This window comes from Oncorhynchus clarkii, chromosome 5 (assembly GCF_045791955.1).
Source record: "Oncorhynchus clarkii lewisi isolate Uvic-CL-2024 chromosome 5, UVic_Ocla_1.0, whole genome shotgun sequence".
Classification (NCBI taxonomy): domain Eukaryota; kingdom Metazoa; phylum Chordata; class Actinopteri; order Salmoniformes; family Salmonidae; genus Oncorhynchus; species Oncorhynchus clarkii.
The window spans coordinates 79,351,339-79,364,054 of NC_092151.1; the positions used below are offsets into that span (position 1 = coordinate 79,351,339).

Here is a 12,716-nt window from a genome sequence, read left to right on the forward strand (position 1 = left end):
ACTCAACCCACTCAAGTCGAGTATAGCGAATAAAGCCTGGCACGACGTTACGCACCCCTTATAGGTACGGCATGGGAGAACACTAGTAAGCCAGTGACTCAACCCCTGCAATAGGGTCAGAGCCAGATAATCCCAGTGGAGAGAGGGGAGCCAGCCATGCAGAGACAGCAAGGGCGGTTCGTCACTCCAGTGCATTGCCATTCACCTTTGCACCCCTGGGCCAATCTACACTCAATCATAGGACCTACTGATGTAGAGTAAAGTCGAGACCGAGTCTGCGTCTCTGATGGATAGGCAGACCATTCCATAAAAATGGAGCTCTATAAGAGAAAGCCCTGCCTCCAGCTGCTTTCTTAAATTTTTTAGGGACATTAAGGAGGTATACTTTATTGTGAGCGTAGGTATAGATATGTACGGCAGGATCAAATCAGAAATAGGTAGGAGCAAGTCTATTTAATGCTTTGAAAGTTGGCAATAAAACCTAGAAATCCACCCTAGCCTTAACAGGAAACCAGTGTAGAGAGGCACTGGAGTGATTGAATATGATTGAATTGATTGAATTTGTTGGTTCTAGTCAAGATTCTAGCAGATGTATTTAGTGCTTTATCTGGGTAGCTGTTTATTAGTGCTTTATCTGGGTAGCTGAAGAGTAGAGCATTGCAGTAGTGTAATCTAGAAGTGACAAAAGCATGGGTTAGCTTTTATGCATCATTTTTGGACAAAAAGGTTGAAGAAAATATGGAAGTTAGAAAAAGCTGCTCTTGAATATTCTTGATATGTTCATCAAAAGAGAGATCAGGATCCAGAGTAGGTCCTTCACAGTTTTATTTGAGACGACTGTACAACCATCAAGATTAATTGTCAGATCAAACAGCAGATCTCTTTGTTTCTTGGGATGTAGAACTAGCATCTCTGTTTGGTCCGAGTTTAAAAGTAAAACGTTTGCTTCCATCCACTTCCTTATGTCTGAAACATAGTCTTCCAAGGTAGGCAATTTTGGGGCTTCACCATGTTTCATCGAAATGTACAGCTGTGTGTCATCCGCATAGTAGTGAAAGTTAACATTTTGTTTTTACAAATGACATCACCAAGAGGTAGAATATATAGTGAAAACAATAGTGGGCCTAAAACGGAACCTTGAGGAACACCGAAACTTACCATTGATTTGTCAGAGGACGAACTGATATCTTTCTGACAGATAAGATCTAAACCAGGCAAGAACTTGTCCGTGTAGACCAATTAGAGTTTCCAATCTCTTCAAAAGAATGTGGTGATCCACTGTGTCAAAAGTGGGACTTAGGTCTAGGAGCACGAGGACAGATTCAGAGCCTTGGTCTGATGCCATTAAAAGGTGATTCATCACCTTCACGAGTGCAGTCTCAGTGCTATGATGGGGTCTAAAACCTGACTGGAGTGTTTTGTATACATTATTTGTCTTGAGAGGAATGGGAGATTCGATATAGGCTGATTATTATTGTATTTTTCAGGAGAGGCTTTATTACTGCCATTTTTAGTGAGTTTGGTACACATCCGGAGGATAGGGAGCCGTTTATTACTTTCAACATAGGAGGGCCAAGCACAGGAAGTATCTCTTTCAGTAGTTTAGTTGGAATAGGGTCCAGTAGGCAGCTGGAAGGTTTAGAGGCCATGACTATTTTCGTGTATGTGTTGATTGAGACAGGATTTAAAAACTTTGGTATCTCCATTGATCCTTGGCCCTGGCAGGTCTGTGTAGTGCTGAAGTGAAGGCCATCCACACTTGGGGAAGGCTGCTTTTTAGTTAGCTTTGCGACAGTATCAAAAATATATTTTGAATTGTTTTTATTCTCCTCAATTAGGTTGGAAAAATAGGCTCATAGCACAGCAGTGAGGGCTCTTCAATATCGCACAGTAGTCAGAAGACTTCCAGTTTGGGGGAGCGCCATTTACATTCCAATTTTCTGGAAGCTTGCTTCAGGGCTTGGTTATTTTCTGTATACCAGGGAGGTCATTTCTTGTGACAAATGTTTTTAGAGGTGTGACTGCCTCTAGGGTATTAAGCAAGGATAAATTTAGATCCTCGGTTAGGTGGTTAACTGATTTTTGTACTCCGAAGTCCTTGGGTAAGCGGAGGGAGTCTGGAAGGGCATCTAGCAATCTTTGGGTTGTCTGAGAATTTATAGCGTGGCTTTTGATAATCCGTAGTTAGGATCTGAGCAGATTATTTGTTGCAATTGCAAATGTTAAATGGTGGTCCGATAATCCAGGATTATGAGGAAAAAACATTTAGATCCACAATATTTATTCCATGGGACAAAACTAGATCCAGGGTATGACTGTGGCAATGTGTAGGTCTGGAGACATGTTGGACAAAACCCTTTCAGTCGATGATGGCTCCCAAAGCCTTTTGGAGTTGGTCTGTGGACTTTTCCATGTGAATATTGAAGTCACCAAAAATGTGAATATTATCTGCCATGACTACAAGGTCTGATAAGAATTCAGGGAACTCAGTGAGGAACACTGTATACGGCACAGGGGGCCTGTAAACAGTGCCCATAAAAAGTGATTGAGTAGGCTACGTAGATTTGATGACTAGAAGCTCAAAAGACGAAACATAGTATTTTTTTTGGGGGGGGGGGGTAAATTGAAATTTGCTATCATAAATGTTAGCAACACCTCCACCTTTGCAGATGCGCGGGGGGATATGGTCACAGCTGTAACCTGGAGGAGAGTTCTCATTTAACACAGTAAATTAATCAGGCTTGAGCCATGTGTCAGTCAGGCCAATCACATCAAGGTTATGATCAGTGTTTAGTTCATTGACTATGACTGCCTTAGAAGTGAGGGATCTAACATTAAGTAGTCCTATTTTGAGATGTGAGATATTATAACATACTCTTTAAATACCGACAGGAATGGAGGAGGTCTTTATTCCAATGAATTCTCTAGGGCGAACATCGCCATGTTTCGTTTTGCCCGACGTATATCGAGGCACGGACACGGTGACAATGGCTTGGTCCTGTTTGTGTGTGAGTCCCAGAAGGAAGGCCAATCGTCTACATATTCAATCTTTTTGGAGGGGCAGAAAACAGTTTTCAACCAGCGATTGAGGTGTGAGACTCAATGTGTTGTAGAGCTCAAAAACACTCAGAGACAATTACTCCATGTCGACACATCTATTAGAAGAATTCTATCAGAACATAGAGGTCCAAGTGTCAAAAGCAGTCCCAGACTCTGGTCCCTCCGTGCATGAGCATTACTGAAATTACACATCAATTAAGATGAGCAGAACGCCACTTTCTCCCTCTCTCTCATCCTTTCTCTCTTCCTCTGTTTTTCTCCTTTTGATCTTTGTCTTTCAGTAGTGTGGTTGAGAATAATTTTGTTTAAATAGGGGAAATCATGTCTACTTTGATATAACAATAAAAAATCTGAAACAACCTGAGGCTGATAGACATGTTACACACAGACAAGACCAACACAGTATCTGACAAACATGCATATTGAGGAGACAAACACACTTCAACTCTCTCTTTCTCTCACTCACTTCATCTCTCTCTCTCTCTCCCAGAACATTCTGCTGACTGTAGGAATTATGATCTGTTTCCCGTCCTCAGGAATAATAGAATGCAGGAACAGAACAGGGCCCCTCTATTTGTGTGACCCCCTCTCAGTAACAGACAATAAGCCTCTGGAACAGTAGTGGGGAGTCCACGTCTGAATAGTGTGGTTAATGAGAATGTTAACAGTGTGTGTGTGTGTGTGCCAGACGAACTCAATGCCTTTCATTTGGACACAGCTACTCATTTAAGGGTTTTTCTTTATTTTTACTATTTTCTACATTGTAGAATTCATTAAATATTACCTGCAAAACACCAGTCTCAACGTCAACAGTGAAGAGGCGACTCCGGAATGCTGGCCTTCTAGGCAGAGTTCCTCTGTCCAGTGTCTGTGTTCTTTTGCCCATCTTAATTTTTTGTTTTTATTGGCCAGTCTGAGATATGGCTTTTCTTTGCAACTCTGCCTAGAAGACCAGCATCCCGGAGTCTCCTCTTCACTGTTGACGTTGAGACTGGTGTTTTGCGGGTACTATTTAATAAAGCTGCCAGTTGAGGACTTGTAAGGCGTCTGTTTCTCAAACTAGACACTCTAATGTACTTGTCCTCTTGCTCAGTTGTGCACCGGGGCCTCCCACTTCTCTTTTTATTCTGGTACGAGACAGTTTGCGCTGTTCTGTGAAGGGAGTAGTACACAGCGTTGTATTAGATCTTCAGTTTCTTGGCAATTTCTCACATGGAATTAATTAATTAATAATTTCCTTAATTTTTCAGAATAAGAATAGACTGACGAGTTTCAGAAGAAAGGTCTTTGTTTCTGGCCATGTTGAGCCTGTAATCAAACCCACAAATGCTGATGCTCCAGATACTCAACTAGTCTAAAGAAGGCCAGTTTTATTTATTCTTTAATTAGCTGCCATCCCCGTGCTTCATGGATGGGATGGTGTTCTTCAGCTTGCAAGCCTCATCCGTTTTCCTCCAAACATAACGATAGTCATTATGGCCAAACAGTTCTATTTTTGTTTCATCAGACCAGAGGACATTTCTCCAAAAAGTAAGATCTTTGTCCACAAGTGCAGTTGCAAACCGAAGTCTCGCTTTTTATTGCGGTTTTGGAGCAGTGGCTTCTTCCTTGCTGAGCGGTCTTTCAGGTTATGTCGATATAGGAATCGTTTTACTGTGGATATAGATACTTGTGTACCTGTTTCCGCAAGCATCTTCACAAGGTCCTTTGCTGTTGTTCTGGGATTGATTTGCACTTTTCGCAGTACGTTAATCTCTAGGAGACAGAACGCGTCTCCTTCCTGAGTGGTATGACGGCTGCGTGCTTCCATGGTGTTTATACTTGCATGCTATTGTTTGTACAGATGAACGTGGTACCTTCAGGTATTTAGAAATTGCTCCCAAGGATGCACCAGATTTGTGGAGGTCTCCAATTTTGACTTGTGGAGGTCTTGGCTGATTTCTTTTGATTTTCCCATGATGTCAAGCAAAGAGGCACTGAGTTTGAAGTTCGGCCTTGAAATACATCCACAGGTACACCTCCAATTGCCTCAAATTATGTCAATTAGCCTATCAGAAGCTTCTAAAGCCATGACATAATTTTCTGGAATTTTCCAAGCTGTTTAAAGGCACAGTCAATTTAGTGTATGTAAACTTCTGACCCACTGGAATTGTGATACAGTGAATTATAAGTGAAATAATCTGTCTGTAAAAAAATGACTTGTGTCATGCACAAAGTAGATGTCCTAACCGACTTGCCAAAACTATAGTTTGTTAACAAGAAATTTGTGAAGTGTTTGAAAAATGAGTTTTAATGACTCCAACCTAAGTGTATGTAAACTTCCGACTTCAACTGTATGTGTGTATGTGTATTTATACTTCAAAAATATATATTATTATCTAAAGGTTAGTTATACTATTTTGATATTGATAACTGCATTGTTGGTTAGATCATGCAAGTTAAGCATTTCAATGTACTTGTGCATGTGACAATAACAATTGAACGTGTGTGTGCATGTTCATTTCTAAACTTTTTCAAATCTCATACACACACATACACACCACACGGTTGGCTGGCTTCGCTATTAATCTTGCCCCCTCTCTCCCTGTGCTGGTTATCTTGACAGTAAGTACTTCACATATACAAATCTCCTTGGAGCTGAAGGGGAGGCAGAATGCTTAGCGGTGGCGTTGGGGCACTTAGTGCGATCTGCTGCTAGCCTCCACTCTGCTCCTCAAGAGTGTTTAGAGTGTGTCCTCATCCACCTAAATATTTATCACACAGCTCCCCCAGGAATTTTAATGAGCACTGATGGAGAACAATCATCATGGGGGGGGGGGGGGGGCTGAAGGAAGGGAGAGAGACTGGTCTCTTTCATTGTTAATCAATACGTTGCCCTCATAGTTTTACTATAAATACAGCTCCCAACTTATGTACTATTCCTCCTTCTCTCATATATAAATATACATTATGCTTCTAAGTGTGTGTGTGTGTGTGTGTGTGTGTGTGTGTGTGTGTGTGTGAGAGAGGGACAAGGCCACTCTTTGGAGTTCAGTACCCACGTTGTGTGTCGACCGAGCCTCACGTGGAGACGGCGGAAGAATCCTGTGATATAACTCACACCCCCCCTGCTGTCTCCCATCACACAGGAATATATACACACACAGGAATATATACACACACAGGAATATATACACACACAGGAATATATACACACACAGGAATATATACACACACAGGAATATATACACACACAGGAATATATACACACACAGGAATATATACACACACAGGAATATATACACACACAGGAATATATACACACACAGGAATATATACACACACAGGAATATATACACACACAGGAATATATACACACACAGGAATATATACACACACAGGAATATATACACACACAGGAATATATACACACACAGGAATATATACACACAGGAATATATACACACACAGGAATATATACACACACAGGAATATATACACACACAGGCATATATACACACACAGGAATATATACACACACAGGAATATATACACACACAGGAATATATACACACACAGGCATATATACACACACAGGAATATATACACACACAGGAATATATACACACACAGGAATATATACACACACAGGCATATATACACACACAGGAATATATACACACACAGGAATATATACACACACAGGAATATATACACACACAGGAATATATACACACACAGGAATATATACACACACAGGAATATATACACACACAGGAATATATACACACACAGGAATATATACACACAGGAATATATACACACACAGGCATATATACACACACAGGAATATATACACACACAGGCATATATACACACACAGGAATATATACACACACAGGAATATATACACACACAGGCATATATACACACACAGGCATATATACACACACAGGAATATATACACACACAGGAATATATACACACGCAGGAATATATACACACACAGGAATATATACACACACAGGAATATATACACACGCAGGAATATATACAGTGGGGCAAAAAAGTATTTAGTCAGCCACCAATTGTGCAAGTTCTCCCACTTAAAAAGATGAGAGAGGCCTGTAATTTTCATCATAGGTACACTTCAACTATGACAGACAAAATGAGAAAAAAAAAACAGAAAATCACATTGTAGGATTTTTTATGAATTTATTTTGCAAATTATGGTGGAAAATAAGTATGTGGTCAATAACAAAAGTTTATCTCAATACTTTGTTATTATATACCCTTTGTTGGCAATGACACAGGTCAAATGTTTTCTGTAAGTCTTCACAAGGTTTTCATACACTGTTGCTGGTATTTTGGCCCATTCCTCCATGCAGATATCCTCTAGAGCAGTGATGTTTTGGGGCTGTTGCTGGGCAACACGGACTTTCAACTCCCTCCAAAGATTTTCTATGAGGTTGAGATCCGGAGACTGGCTAGGCCACTCCAGGACCTTGAAATGCTTCTTACGAAGCCACTCCTTCGTTGCCCGGGCGGTGTGTTTGGGATCATTGTCATGCTGAAAGACCCAGCCACGTTTCATCTTCAATGCCCTTGCTGATGGAAGAAGGTTTTCACTCAAAATCTCACGATACATGGCCCCATTCATTCTTTCCTTTACACGGATCAGTCGTCCTGGTCCCTTTGCAGAAAAACAGCCCCAAAGCATGATGTTTCCACCCCCATGCTTCACAGTAGGTATGGTGTTCTTTGGATGCAACTCATCACTGCAGGATTTGAGTCCCTGGCGGCTTAGTGTGTTACTGATGGTAGGCTTTGTTACTTTGGTCCCAGCTCTCTGCAGGTCATTCATTAGGTCCCCCCGTGTGGTTCTGGGATTTTTGCTCACCGTTCTTGTGATCATTTTGACCCCACGGGGTGAGATCTTGCGTGGAGCCCCAGATCGAGGGAGATTATCAGTGGTCTTGTATGTCTTCCATTTCCTAATATTTGCTCCCACAGTTGATTTCTTCAAACCAAGCTGCTTACCTATGCAGATTCAGTCTTCCCAGCCTGGTGCAGGTCTACAATTTTGTTTCTGATGTCCTTTGACAGCTCTTTGGTCTTGACCATAGTGGAGTTTGGAGTGTGACTGTTTGAGGTTGTGGACAGGTGTATTTTATACTGATAACAAGTTCAAACAGGTGGCATTAATACAGGTAACGAGTGGAGGACAGAGGAGCCTCTTAAAGAAGAAGTTACAGGTCTGTGAGAGCCAGAAATCTTGCTTGTTTGTAGGTGACCAAATACTTATTTTCCACCATAATTTGCAAATAAATTCATAAAAAATCCTACAATGTGATTTTCTGGATATTTTTTTTCTCATTTTGTCTGTCATAGTTGAAGTGTACCTATTATGAAAATTACAGGCCTCTCTCATCTTTTTAAGTGGGAGAACTTGCACAATTGATGGCTGACTAAATAATTGTTTGCCCCACTGTACACACACAGGAATATATACACGCACAGGAATATGGAATATATACACACACAGGAATATATACACACACAGGAATATATACACACACAGGAATATATACACACACAGGAATATATACACACACAGGAATATATACACGCACAGGAATATATACACACACAGGAATATATACACGCACAGGAATATATACACACACAGGAATATATACACACACAGGAATATATACACACACAGGAATATATACACACACAGGAATATATACACACACAGGAATATATACACACACAGGAATATATACACACACAGGAATATATACACACACAGGAATATGGAATATATACACACACAGGAATATATACACACACAGGAATATATACACACACAGGAATATATACACACACAGGAATATATACACACACAGGCATACATACACACACAGGAATATACACACACACAGGAATATATACACACACACAGGGAAATACACACACACAGGAATATATACACACACAGGCATACATACACACACAGGAATATACACACACACAGGAATATATACACACACACAGGGAAATACACACACACAGGAATATATACACACACAGGAATATACACACAGACTGGAACTCTCCATCTCTCAGTGGTAGGATCCTGAACTCTTTACTGGAGTGGCTAATACTGTCTAGAAGTCCTGGGGAGAAACCAGCAGGCTCTTTCTTCCTCTCTGTTTCACTATTTTCTCTTTTCTCCCCAGTCTTTGTGTTTCTTGTTCTAGAATCTGGGAGTATGTTAATGTGGGCAGAGAAAAAGAGAGGGAGGGATGTGGATAGAGAAGTGTGAGGAAGAGGAAGAGAGGAATGAAAGGATGTGCATACCTGGACCGGCTCTCTCATTCCTTCCCTGTCTTTCTCACGACCTCAAAAGCCTTTCTCACACCTGGACCAGAACACTAACAAACCATTCTCGCAAACACACACACTCAGTCTTCGTCTGTGTGACTTTACAAAGGGCAAAGGTTTCTGGGAAATAATGTCTGTCCTTCAGACAGCTGAGGCTGTGGGGTCCAGACTTACTGAGTTGAATTACTGTTGTCTCATTGCTGCTACTGTTTGATGTCTGCATCCATCCTCATGTCCATGGTCATACAAATACCAGAAGCACTTCCAATGGCCTCTCCAAACCACATCAGATCCTCAGAGCCTGTCCCCTGTGAGTGTTTCTGCGTGAGAGAGAGGGAAAGAGAGAGAGAGGTCTCTATGAGGATGTTGAACTTTCTTTCCCTTCAACGGCTCGAAGAGCTCTTTGGCTATGGTTGTGTTTGTAGTGTTCTCTCTGTCTGCTGTGTGAAAGGGTTGCTGTGATTTATTGACAGAACTTTCAGTGATACTGGAATTCCTTAGCGTTACATGCCAACTCAGAGTGCCTTAATCACCTGTGGGCTTTATTGACCGTGATCACATTGAGGGAGTGGTTTACACCTTTAATGGTAGAAAGGAAGAGGGGGAGGAGAATTCAGGTGTCGATGATGATGTTGACAATGGTGGTGATGACGATGATATTGATGATGGTTTGGCAACTGTGGCAATGAGGTTATTTAGGATGTGGTGTGATGTGATATCAGTGGTGTTGTTACTGCTCCTGGCTACCTGAAGAGAAAGGGAAAACTGTTTCATCAGCACTACCATATACCTGTAGGGATCAGATATACAGTCAGTTTATGTCATCGTTTTGTCTCTCCCTATGTGATCCCTCTTCTGCGACCATCACAACTTGACACACACTGCCCATGATGCATGGCGTGGTTTATGGACTGTGAACAGATCTGAGGATGCGTGTGATATAGCTTTATCACTCTAATTTTAAAGCCCCTACAAATGTAATATTTACTCAAATCTTCTGTCTTCAGAGAGCAATCCACTCAACATAGCACATTTTCTAGAACCCATTTCTGTTATCACTGTTGCATATTTCCAGACATGTGGAGAATACTATTTTAAACAGGATATACCACGACCTTGGATTCTGTACCAAATCAGATCCATATGAAGATTATATTGTTCCATCTGTTAGCAGTTCTTGTTGAATAATTCAGTACATTCTCTGTCAGTGAGGGGTGAGTTGACTCTGTTCTAGTTAGAAGGTTTTAAATCTCGGAGCAGGTTGAATTTCTCTCTCTCTCTCTCTCTCTCTCTCTCTCTCTCTCTCTCTCTCTATATATATATATATATGTGGGTGTGTGTTTTTTTTTTTTTAAGACTTGACAGGTCTTTATCAGTATAAATACACTGTATTCCAGGTCTTATAGATAGATGGACATCTGACTACTGACCAGTCATAGAGATGCAGGAACAGGAAGTGTACCTCACCTCAGTCAGCTATGTTGATCGGAGAAGGTAATGTTGTCATGGTGAGGTGGGGCATAAGATGATTCTGTATGGCTAGTAGCACTCAGCAGTGCCATCTCTGGCCACATACTGCCACTGCATGGAATATTATAGTCAGTCCATGGTAGGGGCTGGGATTCCATTAGGTCTTTTCCCTCTTTATTCACTATTTATACATTCAGCATTATTTTGCTCTGTGTTTCATATATTATGTTCATTGAGGAATGTTGGTTCTAGACACAGGTTTATTTGTGTTATAACAGATAACAGGCTAGTTATAATGTGTTTAAGTAGGCTTCGAGAGCTTTTTAACGTTATAAATGAGCTGAGGCGAACTCACCTTGGAACCCCTTTATTGGGGACAAAAACCCCTGATATTAATTTCACTTTTGAAATGTTCTCCTTTAAAAATGTAACATAATGTACTTATGGAGTCACTCCATTAATAACTCCTATAATTAATATAATTCTTTAACTTTATATAATTGACGTCCATTGCTGTAATAATGATTCTGTAAATATGGCTGTTTATAGGCCTGGAACAGAACTGAATGTCAGTAATGTAGCGTAGAACTGCAAATGGACTTTGTGAACTGACTACTAAAGGAGGGACGAGCTTTTGTCTGATGGCTGATTCAAAGACTGTACTAATAAAAACATTTTAAAAATGCACTTGAAGATTGATTGGAGGTTACATTATAAATAAAAAATAACACATGAAAAACGTTTTGTCGTTAACTTTAATCCACTTCAACAAAGTTTGTGCGTTTGCATGTGTGTGTGTGTTAGCCAGTGTGATTGAGGGCTGTGGAGCAGCTCAGAGATGTGGGTCCCTGTTCTGTAAAGGCTGAAGTAGCACCAGGCTAAGCTAATGCTGCTGTAGCGTTCCTCTGTAATAAGATCACCCAGAAACAGACATTTTCAAATGTTTTAGTGTCAGATAGAAAAGAAGCTCTCTGCCTTTATAAGTTCACATCTCTATTCAGCCATGGACATGAGCACATCGGGAGTAACTGATACGTACTCTCCTTCTACTGAAAGAAATATGTAGCCAACCACTAAATAAACTGTAGAAATCTTGACAGTGAGTATGAGAACGTAACAGGGTTGTTCAAGAAACTTGCGTACGGTTCAAAGATACACATAGATTTTTAGGATAACAACAAATTGCTGACTGTTTAACTGGGGGAGAGAGAGGTGACAAAATGATAATGAGCGAGAGGTATTTTCCAGGCTGTATCTTTGGTGGTCTCAGAGAGGGTCTCAGTAGATTGTGAACCCAGTGCAGAACACAAAAGGGAAACAGAGGAGAGAGGGGGATGAGGGAGGAAGGAGGTTACACCACCGGAGTCCCACAATTCATCATGCTCTGGCACCCTCTGGATGAGAGAGGAGGGGGAGTCTGGGATTGATGGCCAGTGAGACTTTGTGACCTCCCTTTCCCCTAGAGGGGATACTGACCTGTGTGTGTGAGAGAGAGAGAGTTAGACAGAGGATCTTAATATCTGTTTACATCCTATAGAGAGTTGTGCATATGTTTGATTTCGATAGATAGTGGTGGAATTAAAGTCTTTATAACAGGAAGTCTACTGTATCACTGTATATCTACTGTTTCTACTGTAATCTACTGTTTCTGCTGAAAAAAAATTACCCTATTCTAAACACCATTCTCTAGTGGCCATGAATGATGAGTTGTTTTTGTTTCTCCCTCTCTTTCCCCAGGAATACCTGCAAGGTGATAGCACCAAGGCACTGACAAAGTTAGGCTGGAAAGCAAAGATCACTTTTGAGGTGGGTGTTGC

The 12,716-nt window shown here is 40.9% G+C and overlaps 1 protein-coding gene across 2 annotated transcripts in view; it reads left to right on the forward strand.

Moving 5' to 3' along the window:
* Window positions 1–12,716, forward strand: part of LOC139409426 (GDP-mannose 4,6-dehydratase) — a 240,687-nt gene that overhangs the window by 226,736 nt on the left and 1,235 nt on the right. For both annotated transcript variants that reach the window (XM_071154571.1, XM_071154570.1), the window contains one exon: window positions 12,637–12,705. In XM_071154571.1, coding sequence (XP_071010672.1) covers window positions 12,637–12,705 — 69 coding nt within the window. The remainder of the gene's footprint in view (window positions 1–12,636; window positions 12,706–12,716) is intronic.